This window comes from Zootoca vivipara, chromosome 14 (genome assembly GCF_963506605.1).
Source record: "Zootoca vivipara chromosome 14, rZooViv1.1, whole genome shotgun sequence".
Taxonomy (NCBI): Eukaryota; Metazoa; Chordata; class Lepidosauria; order Squamata; family Lacertidae; genus Zootoca; species Zootoca vivipara.
Genome location: NC_083289.1, coordinates 40,420,610 through 40,441,015, shown reverse-complemented (window position 1 = coordinate 40,441,015; position 20,406 = coordinate 40,420,610). Strand labels below are relative to the sequence as shown.

The 20,406-nt window shown below is 46.0% G+C and overlaps 1 protein-coding gene across 1 annotated transcript in view; it reads right to left on the bottom strand.

Annotated features, from left to right (window-relative positions):
* Positions 1 to 20,406, bottom strand: part of TMC5 (transmembrane channel like 5) — a 42,080-nt gene that overhangs the window by 6,107 nt on the left and 15,567 nt on the right. The window contains exons 7-18 of the mRNA XM_060282793.1: positions 20,303 to 20,384; positions 16,558 to 16,806; positions 14,417 to 14,568; positions 12,743 to 12,887; positions 11,162 to 11,317; positions 9,091 to 9,257; positions 7,349 to 7,427; positions 5,421 to 5,518; positions 4,942 to 5,037; positions 3,321 to 3,396; positions 2,509 to 2,642; positions 63 to 236 (exon numbers count right to left, since the gene is read on the bottom strand). Of these exons, the coding sequence (XP_060138776.1) occupies positions 63 to 236; positions 2,509 to 2,642; positions 3,321 to 3,396; positions 4,942 to 5,037; positions 5,421 to 5,518; positions 7,349 to 7,427; positions 9,091 to 9,257; positions 11,162 to 11,317; positions 12,743 to 12,887; positions 14,417 to 14,568; positions 16,558 to 16,806; positions 20,303 to 20,384 (1,608 nt within the window). The remainder of the gene's footprint in view (positions 1 to 62; positions 237 to 2,508; positions 2,643 to 3,320; positions 3,397 to 4,941; positions 5,038 to 5,420; positions 5,519 to 7,348; positions 7,428 to 9,090; positions 9,258 to 11,161; positions 11,318 to 12,742; positions 12,888 to 14,416; positions 14,569 to 16,557; positions 16,807 to 20,302; positions 20,385 to 20,406) is intronic.

The window sequence follows — 20,406 nt, the reverse complement described above, 5'->3', positions numbered from 1 at the left end:
TAAAATAACCTTTTCTTATCACATTACTAAAATAAAGAAACGCACGGCTGACAGGAACTTACAAAACAATGATGGAGAGGATGAAGAAGAAATGCACGCTTTCAATTAAGTTGTGATAAATCCACACAACCCATCTCGAACTGGGATAACTGGCGAGTATTCCCATCCAGCTGGAAACAGACTCGAAGATAGTCACCAAACCACGGAAAGGGCCACATGTCTTAGAAGGCTCCAACCTGGGCAAAGAGGGGAGGGGAAGGTTTTTTTAGGAAGAGGTCCACATATTTTAGCACGCACAGGACAATGGCATGGATACGATTCATGATGCAATACCACTGCTGCATTCTAAAGCCCAGTGTGAAACCATTTCCATAAGCATTTGGAAGGAGTGTTGTTTTTTTAAAGAAGATTTAATTAAGGATATAAGGAAGCTGCTTCATTTAAAAAATGGTCCATCTCACACAGCACTGACTGTCCATGGCCCATAGAGGTTTTTGGCTCAAAGAAGAGGTCAACTGGGGAGCCATCTTCCCTGTTTTCAGCCTGGGGCAGGATAAGGTCCAAAACAGAGTGGAAGCAGCACTGGGGAGGAGATTATTTCATGGTTTCCCTTCCTTGTCAATTTTTCGGCTCAGAAAGACAAACCACACCATTTTACAAAGTGCACACTGCTTCCTGTAAATGGAGTGCAATCTCCTTTGTTGAAGGCAGGGCTGGGGCAGAGAGGCCAGGATGACCAGATTCAGCATCAATTGTTGGGAATCTCAGGTGAGATGCCCACGCAGTGGTGGAAGCTGCTCCCAGTACCATCACTACACTGAAGGAGTTCAGATATTTACGGTTGCAGAAGATGAGTCTCAGTAAAACAGTTCTGAATGCGGATATATAAAGCTTGTAGACTTTGGGAGATACAGATATATACAAATACATAAAAGTACAAAGTATTTCTAAATAAGTTCAGCAACTGTTAGTGCGGCTTGGGACCCTCGTATCTACGGGACCGCCTCTCCTGGTATGCCCCGCAGAGGACCTTAAGGTCCACAAACAGCAATATTCTGGAGATCCCAAGCCATAAGGTGGCTAGATTGGCCTCAACTAGGGCCAGGGCCTTTTCAGTATTGGCCCCAACTTGGTGGAACGCTCTTTCACAGGAGACCAGGGCCCTGCGGGATTTGTCATCTTTCCGCAGGGCCTGCAAGACAGAGCTGTTCCGCCTGGCCTTTGGGTTGGACTTAGTCTGACCCCTGTGTTTTTTCCTCCCTCATGGCTTGAATTTATGGACTACTCAAAATGAGGCTGCATTTTAAATTTTAATACTGTATTTTAACCTGTATTTTAATTAATTGTGTGAGGGACAAGGGATATCGGGAGGTCCCTCCCATCTTGAGTTCCAGCCCATCTCCGAGTGCTGGGGAAAGCAGGGAGAGTTCCGACTCAAGTGGAGAAGCAGGAAGTGGTGTCCGAGGCTCAGGCAAGGTAGCAGAGCCATCGCCCAAGGTGGGACAGGAAGGGGGGAGCACGGGGGGAAGGCCGATCCCCCGACTCCGGAATTGCGCAGGAAACGTCGGGGGAAGAGGCTGGGTCTCCCCAAGTTGTTATGTTGGAGAAAGACGCGCCAAACTCCATTCGGAGGTTCTGACTCAAGCGGATAAGATGTGTCTCTGTAAATAGCACTGCCTTTAGCACTGTAAATACGCAGCACCAATAAAAAGATAAAATGCAGAGCTGTGTGGAGTCGTTACTCTGAAGTAGCCCACCCAGGCCACTGTGACAAATTGCTTTTTATGTTTTATTGTAATTTTATTGGTGTGAGCCGCCCTGAGCCCAGTTTTGACTGGGGAGGGCGGGGTATAAATAAAAATTTATTATTAATAATTCAAGACGTAATACCAGACAAGTAACACTGGCTAACAGATAGACACACCACTGCACTGAACAGATACAGTCGGGGCACTGGGCTGTTAGTGTAGCAATTTGTTTGGCTGTATTTACATCTGTCCCTGGAAAAGACCCTGATGTTGGGAAAGATGGAGGGCACAAGGAGAAGGGGATGACAGAGGGTGAGATGGTTGGACAGTGTTCTCGAAGCTACAAACACGAGTTTGACCAAACTGTGGGAGGCAGTGGAAGACATGAGTGCCTGGCGTGCTCTGGTCCATGGGGTCACGAAGAGTCGGACACAACTAAACAACAACATTTGCCCCTGTGATTAGCTCATTCATGGGGTGATTTACACCTGCCCTTGCTACAAGCTCTTCCTCTGTGTGATGCAACAAACCGCTCAGAAAAAAAGCAAAGACTAAAACACTAAAACAGGAATAGAGAACCAATGGCCCTCCAGATATTCTTGGAGTCCAGCTCCCTTCAACCCCAGGCAGCATTAGCCAATGGATGTTGGGAGTTGTAGTGCAGCAATATCTGGAGGGCCACAGATTCACTCTCTCTGTATACAAAAGCCTCGGGGAGAGCAATGTAATCCGACAAGGGGAAGGGAGCAATCCTGCTTACCTCCAGACGGTGACTGCTATGACAGAGAGGACTCCAGTGAAAGATGGGAAAAAGAGCAGGAAAACAAAGAGGGTGTTCATCTGAGAAGCTCTCCAAGCTTTGCGAGGGGGCTGGCAGTTCCTCATCAGACTCACCTTTCAGGAACAAGGATGAAGAAGACGAGCATTTCAGTACATTCAGTGGGAACTCTGTGCATATGCCATTGAATCAAAACAATATGTAAGGTCAAACAATACATTAAGCATGCTTTTTAAAAAATAATAATAATAAATAAAGCACTGGTGGCTTTCCAAAAAAAATACTGTGTGGGATCCCAATCCTGACAGGAAACGTGATGCATTCCAGACAGGCAAAAACCACCCAGGAAAGCAAAGCAGGGCTGGCCAGCAGTTTGGCCTGGGGTTGAGGAGGGATTATGATCTGGGGTGAGTCCCAATGGCCTTATAGAAAGATCTAGACAACTGGTTTGGGGCCTTGAGCCTGAGGTTCCCCAATCCTGGTAATGTGGGAAAACCAGCCTCTCATAACCCCAACATGCTTAAGTCTGATTCATGCATGAAAGGGTTAAGACCATAGAGTAAGATGTCCTGCCAGGCTTACCTCACATTGGAAGGGACTGAGTAATCAAGCCTTCTATGCTGCGGAAGAGGGGCGTTTTGGAACTCACTAGGGCATATTTTAAAGGTCTACGTTTCCACATTTTACTTTGCTGCATATTTTGTTATTTTAAATCTCTGCTGGGGTTCTCTCACCAAACAGTAACTGCCCAAAACTTGGATCTTGGCATCCATAGAATTCTGAGAAGCTAGTACCTTTTTCACCCAGAAGATTATGAAATATGATATCATCTGAATTGCTGGAAGTAGAGGTGAGTAGAAGATACCAATCCTACAGGAGAGAGGGAAAAGGGGCAGGAAAAAAAATCATCTCAAAGCTTCTCTTTACACGACACAAGGTATAAACAGAAGGCATCCCACTATCAGGACATGGTTTAACAAACAGTTGTGTCTCCAAGTGAGACCACCCATGTCTCAGCTAGTGGTCCCCCAGTAAATATGACTTGGATATATAACATCCATGCAATTAAATAGGGGAAATAATTTAAGACATTATGGATATAAAATAAGTTGCTCTCGATCCCTCTCTATCATTTTAGGTAAAGGTAAAGGGACCCCTGACAGTTAAGTCCAGTTGCGAACGACTCGGGGGTTGCGGCACTTATCTTGCTTTACTGGCCAAGGGAGCCGACATCTGTCCACAGACAGTCTTTCCGGGTCATGTGGCCAGCATGACTAAGCTGCTTCTGTCAAAACCAGAGCAGCGCAGGGAAACGCCATTTACCTTCCCGCCGGAGCAGTACCTATTTATCTATTTGCACTTTTGAACTGCTAGGTTGGCAGGAGATGGGACAGAGCAACGGGAGCTCACCCTGTCACAGGGATTCGAACACCTGACCTTCTGATCGGCAAGCCCTAGGCTCTGTGGTTTAGACCACAACGCCACCCATGTCCCTCTATCATTTTAGCAACATTCAAAAGGAAGTCGAAAGCCTTTTTTCAAACCATGTTAGCAGTTGTATACTACAGTCAAACCTCGGTTTACACCTACCTCAGCGAGCAACCGCTTCAGTGAGTGACCGCTGTGGACCCGGAAGTGTTTACATCCAGGTTCCGCGGTGTCGGATGCGCTTCGCACACACGCAGAAGCTTGCCTTCGGCGAGTGACCGCTTTGGCAAGCAACCACCTCTGCGGAAAGGATGGCGGTCGCAAACCGAGGTACCACTGTATAACTAAACTATATGAAAAATGTGTTAGGACTACAGGCATGCACCAACCATGATATTTGACTTGCTGCTAGACCTCAGACTGAAGGGGTCTGAAGGCTTCCCAGAGCAGCTCAGGGTCTGAGGCCAAGTCCAGGAAAAATTAGATTTAGCTCCCTACAATCAGTGTAAAAAAATGGTTGTAAGTGATTTCCTTTTTACAGCAGTGGGTACAAATTCACACTCATAGAAGGCCCTCCAGAGTGGATAAATCCTGCTAAATGACAGGGATTCAGGTCTAGGCAGGGTTTGTGCTGAGCACCTTTACAGTTTGATGTTTAAAAACACAGTAATTTCATTTCAATTCATGCAATGTGCAGGCAGTATCTAAGTATTGCAACAAGGCTGGGGCACCCATGCCTATCCAGATGTTGTTAGACTGCAACCCCCATCAGCCCCAACCAACAAGATCAGGGATGATGAGACTCCTAGGTATAGGGTGGTGTATAAATTCAATAAGAAAGGAAGGAAGGAAGGAAGGAAGGAAGGAAGGAAGGAAGGAAGGAAGGAAGGAAGGAAGGAAGGAGATTTAGTACAACAACTGGAGGGTCATACATTTCACAGCTCTGTGTTTTACAGAGATCTTATGGATAAGATTATTTTTACTTACCATGTCAAAGTCTGTGCATAGATTAAATCCAAAACATTTCGAGCAATGTCAAATTCTGGCACGCCAAGTTTCTTGCAGCACTTGGTCCCAATGATTCTAAAAGCAGAACAAAATCATTTCGAAACTCCAAACTTTTCCAACAGTCCAGCAAACCCCCAATATATATACCCTACGCCGAAGTTGGGAAAGTCGCCAAGAGCCCAAAGAATCAGCTGCAGGGTGAGCAGCCAGAGGTCTTTTCACAGGTACAGACATTCATACACTCACAACCTGGCATGCTAAACAGAAGCACTTCACACTGTGACAGTTTGTTGTAGGTCCCACCTATGCGGCCAGGAGAAAATGAAACAGTTGTGAAAGAGCAAGGAGGTTAAGCAGAACTTAAGGAGTATGTCAGGATGGAAGGATCCCCTTGGCAACACTGAAAATGAAACAACACAGGAGTATTCCTTGTACAAATGCAGAATCCGTGCACGTACCTCCGCAGAAATTCTCCGAAAAAAGATCCTAGTAAGCAGCAAATGAATTCAGCTACAAGCAGCCTGTAGATATCTTGGCCAACCAGAGTTTCCCAGCACTAATTAAAATGAAAGGGATGAAAGGAATATATAATTAAAATTAAAGGGCGGATTAACAAGGTTTGAACTGGAAAGGGTTAAGGAATAAAGAAAGAAACACCAACGGTGGACGAATGACAGAAGAAGATGATAGAATATTTGGAACTGGCGGAGTTAACCGGGAGGCTTCGAGATCGGAGTGAAGAAACGGTGGAAGAAGATTGGAAGAAATTCAAAGTTTATTTAAAGAATAAGCATATAATAGAGTAGAATCAATGGAAGTGAAGGAGATACAAGGAGATTGTAGATAATAACAAGTTAAGAAATAAGTATTGTTAGAAGTAGTTATTTATATGTAGAAAGAAATGGAATAGTAGAGACGTTAAATTTCAAGGTTTATAAGATATAGAATCAAGTTAATTTTTAAGTAAAGTTAGATGTTTAATAAGATTTTGAAATTACTAAAAGGGATTTACATTGTAACGCAGAAGGAGGAGGAATGAGGAAGTCACTAGATGAGATAAGAAGTGAGATTATGAAATAGGATTTTTTTGTTTTTAGGTGTTTTTGTATTGTTGTATTTTTGTATTTTGAATGTTTTTCTTGTATATGTTGTGTTTTATATAAAAAACCAATAAATATATATTTTTTAAAAAACAAAAACACAAAAATTATGTGTGTGCCAGAAATAATCAATTGGAAAATACAAGGACTCTCCGTCTCCTTGCTATCTTGAATGTCCCATGGCATGAACGTAGGGTGGCACCCCAGGAAAGCAAAACATTCAGGGGAGGATGTTCCAATCTGGCTCAGGTTGCAAAGCTTTTGTGGAAGCCATACCAGCAGTGCTGGCTTCAGGTTTTAGACCAGGTTGGGGCAAACTGCAGCCCTCTGAGCGTTGCTGAACTCCAGCTCCTGCCAACCTCTGCCAATGGTGGGAGATGTAGTCCAATGCCACTGGTTCCCCATCACAACTTAAGAGGGTGGTTAGGCAAGCTGCTTCAGTGACCGGCTCTTGTGGAGACTGCTCCTTTCTAAGAAGCTGCTGCCTACTTATTTACCCCCTCCCTCTGTGCCCAATCTGCACAACTATTCAGAAGGAGAGTAAGTGTAGGAGGACCCATCTAGGCATTATCGTTGTGCCCAAAGAGAAACAGGCAATCAACAAGGTGCAACAGCAAAGTTACACCGGTTGTAACTTGAACTGTTAAATAGAAGAACGTGCACTGGAGCTTGCTTTTTCCTCCTCCCTCCCTTTCATTTTTTCCTCATGTGCCATGTCCTTCTAGAGTGTAAGCCTGCAGGCAGAGACAATCATGCAAGTGATTATGTTTTTTGGTATGCCACTCTGATCACCCTTTTGGCTACATGGTATGGTATAAATGCTGTAAGCAAGCAAGTAAATGAATGAATACCAATTCTCAGGCTTTTGGCTAAGATCATGTGCATTGTAATAAATGAAGCAGAAGCTCTGGTGCATTTCAGCATGGCTGTGACCACCAGGCACATCTCATGATGCCCATCTTAAGAGCTGCCTACAGCTCACCCTGGCAGTGGAAAGCAAGTGTCTTGGACTATTTCACCTCCGACTGTGGATAACGCTTCCCCCAAGAGAAGAAAAATCCCCATTCACACATTATTACACCAAGGCTCAAAGAAGGATAGGATATGGCCTTTCTCCCCTATGAAGCAGCCTTCAAGCTTGCCAGCTTCCACCTCCAGCCTGACGTGACAACGAAGATTTTTACCCTCTCTGTTGATGTCTGGGAGAACAAGGTATGAGGGAAGTTTCTGTTATCTCCTTATACTTAAGACCCGCAGCAGTGCAGAAGCAAACTGGAAAACCTTACCTCTGCCTGTGACCTAGGCACTTCGTTAAGCCAGTAGTAGCACAGGATCCCAACGATTGATATTTTCAGAATAACGTTCCTACAGAGAGGCAGCAATTGCCATCAGAATCAGCAGAGGGACACAGTACAAGAAAAGTACTTGTGGGCAGTATCAGATCACTTTCATTTATTACATTTATATCCTACCTTTCCTCTAAGGAGCCCAAGGTCCTCCCCCTTCTCCGTGTCACCTTCACGACAATCCTGTGAGGTAGGCTAGTCTGAGAGTGAGTGACGGGGCCAAGGTCGCCCACTGAGCAGGGATCTGAACCCATGTCTCCCCAGTCCTAACCCAGCACTCTACCCACCACACCACAAGGGCTCTTAACTGTTTTATTCATTGTATTTTTACCATTTTACATAGGAAGCAGCCTTATACCAACTCAAATCAATGGTCCACCTAGCTTAGTATTGTCTACAGACTGGCAGCAACTCTCAAGGGTTTCAGATAAGGTGTCCCCGCCCCCCAGCCCTGCCTGGAGATGCCTGAGATTGAATCTGGGAACTTCAGATACACATTCCTTGCATACAGAACGGTGGAGGATTCAAGAGGTGAAAGGAAGGACTTCTTCACACAGGGCATAGTTAAACTTTTAAAAGACATCTGAAGGCAGCCCTGTATGTTAACATCTGATGTCTTATTATACTTTTAGATTTGTTGGAAGCCGCCCAGAGTGGCTGGGGCAACCCAGTCCAATGGGCGGGGTACAAATAAGAAAATTATTATTCTTATTATGGATGCGTTAGCTGAGATTCCTACAATAGACTAGAGGACCCTCAGGGTCTCTTCCAACTCTGTGATTCTATTATTATGATGAAACCGTGGAATTCACAAGCAGGATGGCTTTAAAAGGCGGTTATTCAGAGTCAAGGAAGTTAAGGCTATTATCCAGGCATAGGCAAACTCCGCCCTCCAGATGTTTTGGGACTACAACTCCCATCTTCCCCTGACCACTGGTCCTGTTAGCTAGGGATGATGGGAGTTGTAGTCCCAAAACATCTGGAGGGCCGAGGTTGCCCACGCCTGCTATTATCCATCACTATTTCTACCTCCACGGTCAGAGGGCAGCAAGCCTCTGGGGAAAAAGTTGTTAGGAATCACAAGTGTGGCAAGCATCATTTGCTCCACTTGCAGGCTCCCCGTGGGTATCTGACTGGCCACTGTGACAGCAGAATGTTGGACCAGATGGGCCATTGGCCTGATTCAGCAGGACTTCTCTTAAAGCCTCAGACACACACCCCATAAAAGGATTTCCTAATGAACTCCTCCTATGCAAGTGTTTTTATTCGCTCACAGTAGGTAGCAATGGCTACTGACTTGTATGGCTTTAACAACGAATTAGACAAATTCATGGAGGGTGAGGCTTCCAGTGGCCAGTGGCCATGATGGCCATGTTCCAATTTTATGGGAAGAAGGATACTTCTGTATACCAGGTTGTTGGAATCACAGGTCGGGAGGGTGCTGCTGTGTTCTGATGCTGCTTGCGGGCTTTTCGTGGACCTCTGATTGGCCATGGCACAGGACACTGGGCGTAGATGGACCTTGGGCTTGCTCCACCAGGGCTCTCCTTAACCCAGTTTAGCTTCAGTGAAGATGCTACAATTGTGAGCCTTCCAACCTTGCCCTGGATCTGGTTGCTGAACTTGGGACTAAAGAAATGGTACTCTAGGGAGACAGGGAGCATGTGTGAAGACAGCAATACCTGACAATAGCAGTGTAGATCTGGTTTCGGGGAGAAGTGAATTTTTCAACAAAGCCAAAGGAGGAGTAGAAGAAAGGTACACCATGGTTGAGTAGGCTCACCACAATGGGCAACACCAGGGTAGCAGCTTCCCTTTGCAGCTCATTTTTACTCTCGTCAAGAAGTAACTTTGGGAGAGGGAGACAAGAGGGAGAAGCTATTTAATTCAGACATCAGGTTTACCGCCTGTTATACCATCAAAGAGAACATGATGAAAATGTATTTATAGGTCGCATCTGACACCATCTAAACTTGCCAAGATCTATAAGTTAAAGTCCAATCTATGCTGGAAATGTGAGAAGGCTGAAGGGACAGTGTTTCATGTTTGGTGGGGCTGTGATAAAAATTAAGAAATTTTGGGGTAGTATTCATGAAGAGCTTAAAAAGATGTTTAAAATCTCCATAGGAAAGAAATCTTTTTATACGCCACAGCCACCGCCAGAATAGTTATTGCCGGGAATTGGAAAGGAGACATTATGCCTACAAAAGAATATTGGATATGTAAACTAAGTGAATTTATAGAATTGGCAAAGTTAACAGCAGCCATAAGATACCAGACAAATCAAAAACTATGAGCAGAATAGCAATGTTTTGAAGATTATATGAAAAACACTGTTCAAAAGAAAACATGTTAATATGCATGGATTAGGTATGTAAAGTATGATCAAAATTAATAAATAGTAATGAATATATGAGAAGTGATATATAAGAGATGCAATGATAAATGAATTTTTAGGACTTAAAATCGGGTTGTGGTGGAGGGAAGTCACAGGGGGAGTTATGGGTGGTGGTAGTTAGGGTATGTATGAATATAGTTTTCTTTGTCTATGTTTTTGTCATTTGTTCTTTTTTTGTATGGTTGTTTTAAATAAAATAAAACCTTATAAAAATAAATAATAATCCGCACGAACTTCTTCAGCTCCAGTACATTTTCCTTTAGTCCCTATTCACACTAAATTTGTGGACTCACTGTAGATGCAAAACTATGTGGAAGGAAGACTCTGGCACTTAATAGTCCACACACATCTTAACCAGCCTTCCCCAAGCTGGTGCCCTCCAGATGGGTCCCCCCCCCTTACAACAGCCCCGTCAGTAGAGCATGAGACTCTTAATCTCAGGGTCATGGGTTTGAGCCCTCATTGGGCAAAAGATTCCTGCATTGCAGGAGTTGGGACTAGATGACTCTTGTGGTCCCTTCCAACTCTACAATTCTATGATTCTATGACTACAACTCCCATCAGCTCCAGCAAGCACCGCTTTTGCTTGGAGAAGGCCCCACCAGAGGGCAAGTTGCACCCAGCACCTCCCCAGACATGGAGCCTGATCTCAACTAAGGTAAACGTTTCCTCAACCCCAAAAAAACAGGTGTGCAACCTGTTCAAGCAGGCTGTGTGCGTTGAGTTATTAGTCTTACAGGGAGCCCAGAATATGGTGTGGATTTGTTAAGCAGGGCTGGGGGAACCTTTTTCAGCTCAGAAGGAAGGCTGTGTTCCCTTCTGAGCAACCTTCCAGGGACCACATCCCCTTGCAAGGCATCGAAATGTCACCTTTGTACTGTAGGCTGCTTTCTGTACATGCTCACACACCCTTCTTCTCTATCTTCCAGGTAAGCAAGAGGCTGCAATGCAAGCTAGTGACAAATGTGGCTGGAGAGGGGCTGTGGTGGCATGGGGAGAGTCTCAAGAGCCACCCCAGCTTAGAGAGGCCTGGGAAAGCACATTTGGCTCTGCCCCACACCACACCCATGGGGTGCAGCTAAGCATGAAAGCATAGGGACATAGGAAGCTGCTCTATACCAAGTCCGACCATTCATCCATCTAGCTCAGTGTTGTCTACTCTGGCTGGTAGTGGCTGTCCCTGCCTTTTGCCCCACCAATCCCAACAAGCAGCAGCCCTCATTGCTCTGAGCACACAGCCTTGTAAGAGCACACACGCTTATTTTGCAAGCAAAATGCAGGACAGGTAATATTATTATACAAAGGCATAAGCGGAGAAATAAAAATGTATTGAGGAATAAATCAAAGGACCTTACATTTAAGTTAACGAGGCAGAAGTAGTAAATGCCAGCGCATGAACCAGCTGTCGCTAACAGCGACACAACCCAGGCCGCCAGGTGAATGAAGAGCCGGTTAATTTTCTGGCGATGAGAAAGCTTCAGATTTTCAGTATTCACTACCGACAAGGTCTCCTGAAGCCAAAACAATTAAATATGATTGTTGAGGTTGTGGGAGATTAGCAGCCAAACCTATCAAATGCATATTCTTGCTCATTAGAATGAGAAAGGACTAGCATCACACAGCTGTGCTGCTGATCAGCAGAACTCAGACCATAGAAATAAAATTGGTAGAGAGGGTTCTGTATGATGTCACTTCCCCTCCTCCCCAGAAAATGAAGGACCATATAGTACTTCTTGTTCCTCTTTGTCTTCCTTTGACCAGCGCTGGATGCAGGCATGCACTTGCTCTAGCTCCAGGCACATGTCTGAAGCTGCTTATACTGTAAATATAAGTCTTTTGCCTGCATAGTTTATACTGCTGCTATTGCTGTGAACCAATGCAAGATTATAAGTAAATTATATTTTTAACTTACTTCCCAGATTGTTGCCTGATTCTTTGTTCCCTCAGGTTAAGAGAGGGAAAGCCAGCTTACTTCATAGCTGGACCTGCTCAAAAACAAGGTTTTACAGCCTAATTCCTATGTTGTTAATTTTGCTGCCAAGGATGGGACTTTAAACTCTGTTCAACTCACACACGTGGGGATAAATTGCAATTAATACATCCTCTCCAACCCAATAAAATCCATCTCACACAGGTTTCTTCATCATAAGGTCCTTGAGCAATTTTGCAACCAAATACAAAACTAAGGCCAGGTAAAACAAAAACTACTGTAGTTATAAAGCCATATGATGCAAATGTTTCAGACAAGATCATTTGTCATAAGCTATAATGTACAGTAAAGTAAGAAGGCGACAACAACCAGTTCACATGGGGAAATCAACCCTCGCTTGTTCACCCACTCTTGTCATGTGGCTGCAACATAAGCATATTTATTCATGGGTAAGAAAGCCACACACACGGTCATATTAAAGAAGATAAGGACAGCCCATTGAGTCCAGCATCCTCTTCTCACAGTCAGAACCGGCCCAATACATTCTGCTGCCCGAGGCAAAGGACAGTATATTCTCTCTCTCCGTATTCCATGCGCAAAAGCCAAACAGATTGGCAGGTGCATCTTCAACACCGTAAAGGGAGCAGCACCCGCCGCTTCACCCGAAAGATGCTTTCTAGATCAGGGCAAGCCTTGTGACATTTCCTGCCTGCATTGCAACATCTGCCGCCTGAAGTTGTACTCCGTCTAATGGTAGGGCCAGCCATGCTCATAGTGGCCCACCTGTTGCCCATGGGAATCCCACAAGCAGGACCTGAGGTCAACAGTGCTCTCCCCACGTGTGATTCCCAGCAACTGGAATTCAGATACCAGATGTTGTGTATAGCTATCCTAACCTCCTAACCTTATCCTCAATGACTATAAGCTGATGACCATTGTCTAAGTCAATGACCATCACCAAACCAGCAAATTCTATAAGTTGAACGATGTGCATTTCACAGCATACCTTTATCTGAGTGCTGAGATTCCTCTGCTGCAGCTTCACAGCTTTCTCATTAGTTATACTGAAGTCCCAGACACAGAGAAGTTTGGCAGCATTTCCAGCGTACATCTGGGGATGAGCAAAGTTGTTGCGGAAGGACTTTGCCATGCTAAAATGAAGAGCAAGGCATGAATCAGCAGTTGTATGAAAGTGGGGAGTAAAGCAGAGAAAATATTAGATGAAAAGCAGTAAATTGCACAAAGTGGGACCTGCGACAAATGTTGCAGCATGAAGTACTCCTGCTGCAGAGCCACCTAGTCATACCCTTTTCCAGGACACTCTGTTCCATCCCTTCTCAATTTTCTGCCCCCTCCCCCTCCTGAGAGATAGAAGCATTGTGCGGTCATTGTTGTGTCCCTTTAACTTTTTATGTGTGTATACACACACACACACACACACACACACACACACACACACACACTAGCTGGCCCTGCCACGCATTGCTGTGGCTCAGTCTGTTAAATGGAGACTCAGAGTCCCCCTTCAGACTCCCCTCACCTTCAAAGCCCCCCCACTGTTTTACACGTGTTCTGTTTATGCAGGCGCATCCCTGTGACTCCCTCCACCCTGTGCCAATCCATGATGCATCCCGCCCCCTCCCCCCCACCCCGGCTTATCCTTGTGATTCCCCCCACCCTGTCCTGATCCATGACGTATCACGACCCCTCTTCCCCTCACCCCCCGGCTTATCCCTGTGACTGGTCCCACTGTGTCCTGACCTATCCCATCCTCTCCTCCCCCCCAACCCCCACCCAGGCGACTCAGTACCTCCATTCGGCCTAGTCTGTAAAGGCTTCGGCCTAGTATGTAAACGGGAGCCGAGGGGCTGTTGGGAGGGAAGGTTTTATAGATGCAGTACCAGTATAGCCGCTGCTAGAGGGCGCTGGTTTGCAACCGGGTTCTTTTCCCAGCATGCACTTTTGGCAGAGTGGTATGTTCTGGAACAGGGTTTTTTGGGATCTTACGTGGCCCAGGTGTGACATTTGTCTTTGCAAACTTTCTAAGATGCTTCGGACATTCGCATGGGAAGTTGTGTCCGAATTTGAACGCAACCCACCCACATGCCGATATATATATATATATATATATATATATATATATATATATATATATATATATATAAGCAAGCCTCAGGGATGTCAAGTTTGCCAATACCTCCCCTTGTCTACATAAAAGGCTGGTAGCACCCACAGCACTCATGTCAAAATCCAAATGCACCCATGGGCCTAAAAAGGTTGGCAATCATTATGCTCACTCAAAAGGTTGGAAGGGTGATGGTGATACTGTGTAGTGAAGTACAGGTGGCTATTTTCTTTCCTTTTCATTAAACAAAACAAAAATTAAGACACAAGAGGCCATTTCCAGCAGAGAAGCAGCAAGGGAGGGTGGATTATTCTGTGACCCTACAGATGTTGTTGACTACAACTTCCATCATCCCCAACCACTGGCCACACTTGCTTGCGCTCATGGGAGTTGGAGTCCAACATCTGGAAGACCACTGGGTCTCACATCCCTGTATTATATCAGCTTTCAAACAAGCGATCATTTTTAGCACGCAACAATGTTCTAAAGAGCACTCTCCCCCCCCCCCCATAGATTCACCTTTAAATCCAAGAGAAATTATAAGTATCACTGTACCTGTAGAGTAGGCTTAAGAAGCAGATAATAAAATAGATTCCTATGGTGAAAATATAGGCCAGCTGCATGTAATACGGAGAGTTGTTCTCGTTTTCAGTGATGGTAGTATTGGTGTAAAAACCGTAATAGAGCACAGTATCGCTAAAATAACCCTGAAACAAAAGAAATGTAAATGTGGCTCAAGCAAGTTAACAAAAGGTTTCAGTGATGAACTGGAACATGCCATACAGTACAGGGCTTGTTTTGTTTTGTAACATGAGAAACTATGACACACGCCATTGGTTATGTCACTGAGAGGATAAAGAGGAACGGGGTGCCTGTGGCCCACCAGATGTTGTTACTCCAACTCTCATCAGCCCCAGCCAGCATAACTAATGGTCAGGAATGATGGGAGTTGGGAGTCCAACAAAGCCACTTCCCCCTTGGCAAGGAGGTGGTATTGCGGGCAGTCACGAGCCTTCTTTGTGCATAGGGGGTGGGTGCCCAGCGCCTGTGCAATTGGGGGAATCCCGGCCACGTCATTAGCCAGGCCGGCCAATCCGGTCAGCCTGGGGGTGTGGCCTGTTACATTTAAGCAGGCGTGCAGCCGGGGATCTCTCAATTGGTTCCCCGCTTTCCAGCTGCTCCGGCCATTTGGTTTTCGCCTACCTCATAGCAATTCGTCACAACTTTGGTCTTGGCGGTTAGGCATTGGAATATTTCTGGTAGGCTGAGGGGGGGGAGGTAGCGCCATCACCTCCCCCCGAATATTGAAGGGTATTCCGTTAAAGGAGTCCAGGGGCGTGGCCCTGCCCGAAGCCTAGGGAGGTTAGGGCCTAAGGCACGCCCCCTATCGGTGGCCCCAGGGTGAGTTCCTAGTTGATGTGCATCAGCAGGACTCTCCCTACTGGTGGTTAACCCTTCCCGGACTTCCAGCAAAACGGGCTGGAGTATGCCTAAGCCAATACCGCTCATCATCTGTAACCAATAAAGTTGTGGCCTTTTTTGTGCCCAATAACCTTAATTATTGTGTCATGTGTCTTTATTATACCACAGGGGGTTCAGGGCATTGCCATGCAAAGACCTCACTCCTGGAGTGATAAAGCAATGCATGCACACTTTTGCAAAAGGGTAGTTCACTACAACACAAGAGCCCAGATTATGAAGAGCAAGATAATGGGACAAAGAAAGGAAGCAAATAAGACCTAATTATATACCCCATCAGATGAGTGGGGTATAAATCATAAAATTATTTCAGCAGAAATGCTTTCCGCCGGAGGTCTAGAACACAGCACGGTTGTAACTGCACTGCAAAGTGTCCGCTGACGAGAAAACCCAACTGCTAGCTGCTCAGGCTGTGGATGGCTGCATGCACAATTTCAGAAATGTTTAAAGGGGGAAATGGGGAGGGGGGGGGACAGATGCAGTGTGCAGCCTTCCTTGAGCCAATTTATAATGGAATAAGCCGGACTGCAAACACGGAAGTAGACCATTGATCCAATCCAGGTCAAAATCCACCCAGAATGGATCAGGAGAGTCTACTTTGGAGTCTGAGGACAGATTCCTCCTCCTCCTCCTTCCCCATTCCAAGTACGTGTGAGAAGGAGACCAAATGAGATTGGTTGAATGCATGAATTGTGGGGAGGAGTTGTGGTCCAGTCAATTTTAGACAAGGTTACCAATATGTGGTACCAACACCACGACTCCCATTACACAAAAATGTAGTCCAGCTCTGCTTTAGGCAAGCTATATTTTGGAAGACCTCTGTAGCATAAGGCTTACTTATGGGGGGGACGACAAGCCCAGATGAAACCTATTATTGTTTTAAAAATAAAATACATCTCTGCCATCATCTGCTAGATTTACTCCCATCTGGACGTCGCTACAGGTCTTCATATACAAAATCGGCCAGGCACAGGAACAGTTTTTCCCCTTGTGCCATTAAATTGTTAAATTTGTAGATGTGTAGCTGAAGGGGAGGTCAATTATGGGTGGGTTTCTTTGCTTATTTGTATTGTGAGTGGAACAGTGTGTGTATGTTTACATTGCAATGTAGCTGAAACAAATTCCAAGTATGTTGGAAAATGTACTTGGCCAATAATAAATTATTATTATTATTATTATTATTATTATTATTATTATTATTATTATTATGCACTTACAGCTCCAGTGAAAAACTCCAGCCCCAGGAATGATAGGTTATTTGCTCTCGCTGCTATGAGCTGAGGGATCGCAATAAAACTGAAGTTCACAAGGAACGAAAAAACATTGAACGTCAGCAGCCACGTCAGGAACACAAAATAGGAACCAACGCTGGTCCCAAACTTTCCGCCAATGTCTTTTAGAATCTTCTGCCACAGTTTGAGGAGCTGAAAGCAGTCTGACAAGCCGTTTTTAAACTGTCGAAAGGACTAGGAAGAGGAGGGGGGGAGAGAAAAAACAAAGCATCAAGCCTTTGGGTATCAAGCCAATTCTATTTTGGTTTGTTTGCTACTTTAAAGCAGGGGTCATCACCCTTTTGGTACTGATGGGCCAACGTCATCTGCATAAAGCCCAACTTCAGTTCATATGGGATGAAATGTATTGCGACAAGTAGTATTTTCATCATAAATACGACGGGCAAACTCAACTCTCCTTATGTAGCTGAACCAATTCCACACATGCAAGAGCGAGGAATCGACGGGCTTGGGGGGGAATGTGAAGATTTGCAGAAATTGTGGGTTGGGGAGGGGGGCTTTAGGAGGAAACAACCCTGGGGGGGGGCACCCTCACCTAAAGAAAGATCCCAGCAGAGGCACAGACTGCTAGTAAACAGTTGGGGGTGAGAAGGAGGGGATGGAACACTAAACAGGAACATTTACTGCTGCAGCATTACAGCTCCCACTTGTCCTTTATTGCTTTATTGCTAGAGGTACTATTGGTAACACAAAGAGCAGTGAAGGCAACAAACACTATGTCTTTCACTGATAGCAAAATTACAGGTAGGTAGCCGTGTTGGCATAGCTGTCAACTCTCCCTTTTTTTGCTGGAAATTCCCTTATTCCAGCACTGTTTCCTGCTGCTATCCTGGATTGTTAGATATACCGTAGACTGTCCCCGGGACAGGTGAGGCTGCTGATCCCTTATTTTCAAATCCGAAAGTGGACAGCTATGCATGTTGGTCTGGTGTTGTCGAAACAAACAAAAAAAACCTTCTTCCAGTTGCACGTTAGAGACCAACTAAGTTTGTCATTAGTATGAGCTTTTGTGTGCATGCACACTTCTTCAGATACACTGAAACAGAAGTCACCAGATCCCCGCGTATAGTGAGAGGGTGGGGAGGGGCACCACTCAAAAGGGTGGTGGGAAACCAGACTGTTTATGACCGCATTTGGTCTTGCAGGAGGAATTTACGACTGTTTACGACTGCAAATTGGTCCCACAGGAAAAGCAATGGGTGAGATGGCTAAAGATAGCTTTATCATGTACAATGAGATAAGAATCCAACGTCTTTATTTAGACCAGGTTTCTCCGTGGTTTTAAGTTTGGTGATAAATTGCAGTTCAGCAACTTCTCTTTCCAGTCTATGTCTGAAATTCTTTTGTAATAAGACAGCTACTTTGAGATCTTGTCTAGAATGCCCTGGGAGATTGAAGTGTTCTCCTACTGATAGCAAAGTTAAGTAGGGCCAGGCAGTAAAAGGCGCTCCTTCTCCCAAGTCAAGGTGCATAGTACCCAAGGCAGGTTAGGTTATTTGGCCCCTGAGGCAGATGATCACGTAAACCCCTTTTTATCTCTCCCTCCCTGGCGGTACAAGTGCAATACTTCAATCATAATTATCATCATGTGCTTAACAAGTCTGCTGCTCTTTCATGACCTGTTTAGCTGCCTGAGGTTATTGCTTCCCTCTATCTATGGATGGGAGGAGAAAAATGATTCTTTTTGAATTTTAATAAGAAGCTTCTATACCCAATACACAAAGCCAACCATAGTTATCCTTTGAAATTCAGATTTCTCGAATTTTGCAGTGCAGTTCTCCAACCAAATAATGTCTTTCAAAAGGACATGTATTCAGGAAAGCGCTCACAAAAATACATATATTACAGAAAACAACAATGCATTATATTGGGGAGAAGTGTTTGCGAAACAAAATACATGCATTTTAGTCAAAATGGCTGTATTTTTGTATGGGAGCAAAAATGGGAATTTTAGGAGAGATTTGCACTAAAAAGCTGGCAGACTTTCATGAGAGGTTGTTGTTTTTTTAAGTTACAAACAGCTGTGGAAATCTGGAGAGCTGAGCTAAAGATTGGAAAAATGAGAAAGTGAAATGGGCAGATTCACCCACCTCTAAGTTTGTTTAATGATAGGGCCAAACCCCAGGCCTTATTGCAGATGGTCAGTTATATAAACCAACAGTAGGATCCTATGCCTATTGACTCAAGAGTAAGTCTCACTGTATCAGCAAGGGCTTACACCCAAGTAATCAGGCACACAACTTCAACCCAAACCTGGCAGGGGCGTACCCAGGATCAAAATTAGGGGGGGCAAGGGGCGGGGGCAAGGGGCGGGAGGGGAGGGGCCACAGTGGGGATGTGGGCGGGGCTACGTGGCCTGCGTCCTCCCAGCTCTTCTGAGGAGGCAGCCCCAGGTTCTTGTTCCCGGCGCGAAGCTCCAGAGGCGCGCGGGGAACGCAAGCCTGTGGGGCTGCCTCCTCCGCGCCTCCCAGGTCTTCCGAGGAGGCGGCCCCAAGCTCCCGTTCCCGGCGCGAAGCTCCAGAGGTGCGCAGGGAACGCGAGCCTGTGGCTGCCTCCTCCACTTACACTCCCCGCTCCCCCTTAGCGCTCTTTCGCTTACGCTCCCCTCACGCCTCTGGAGCTTTGCGCTGGGAGCCGGAGCCTGGGGCTGCCACGCTGCGCCCCTTAGCCTTTTGCTTCTAGGGGGGCAATTGCCCCCTCCTGCCCCCCTGCCCACGGCACTGGTCGCCCCTCTGGGCAGCTCGCCCCATCCCCCGGGTGCGCTGTTTCTGCCCTGAGCGCAGACGGCTCAGCCTCCTCCTCCTCTGCTTCCCACCCGGCTCCCCACTGTGCCTCCTGGGCTGGCTCCGTAGCCACTGTCCCTGGCTGAGCTGCCCCTGCAGCTGCTCTGCATAGACATCAAGGCACCCAGCCAGAAAAGTGAGTGTGAGTGCCTCGATCCGGGGAGAAAGTGGGGGGAGGGAGGATCTTGGAAGGGTTGAAGGAGCCTGCAGTGTGTGTGTGTGTGTGTGTGCGCGCGCACGCGCGTGTGTGCGTTTGCTGCTGCTGACTGACTGTATTTCGAATTGGGGGAGTGTCTGTTTCTCCTGCTGCAGGGGAGAAAACTACAAAGAAGTGACTTCTTGGTGGGGGTGGCCGGGGTGGGGTGGGGAGAACAAGCGAGGATCCCTCCGTCTCTTACGTTTATACCCCACCGCTTTTGCAGCTCGATAGTGGGAGGGGGAGAGGAGAAAGTGTGATGGGTTAATGAAAGGGGAAAGGGGGAGGGCTGGTCTGTTTCGTTCTGGCTGGGGCCGCGCGCCCCGCTTTTTGCATTGAGATTTCTTCTTTCTTTTTAGCTTGGGGGGGGCAGCTGGCTTCTAGAGTAGGGCAGCTGCCCTAACTTGCCCTGTGGTGGGTACGCCCTTGAAACCTGGCAAAGCTTTCTTGACCAGATATTTTTGGGGGTGGGGAAGATAGTTGTGTGTAATAGAAGGCATGAGCACACCACCTGCATGCTAATTTTGCAAGAGCTAATGGTCCACTTCTATTTATCTGACTTGGCAGGCTCTCTAGAGTGCCCAAAAGAAAACCCCACCACTCTGAAAGGACACCCTCACCATATCACATCAACACTCTTTAAACATTCCCACGGAACACTTATCTCTCAATGACAGCATGCAACACTTACCAAAGCTGTGTTGTAGAAGCACTGTGAGCAACAGTTTATCTGCCTGTGGGACTTCCTGGTTTTCTCCATAAGAACGCTATCCCTGTGGAGTTGCAGGTGGTAAA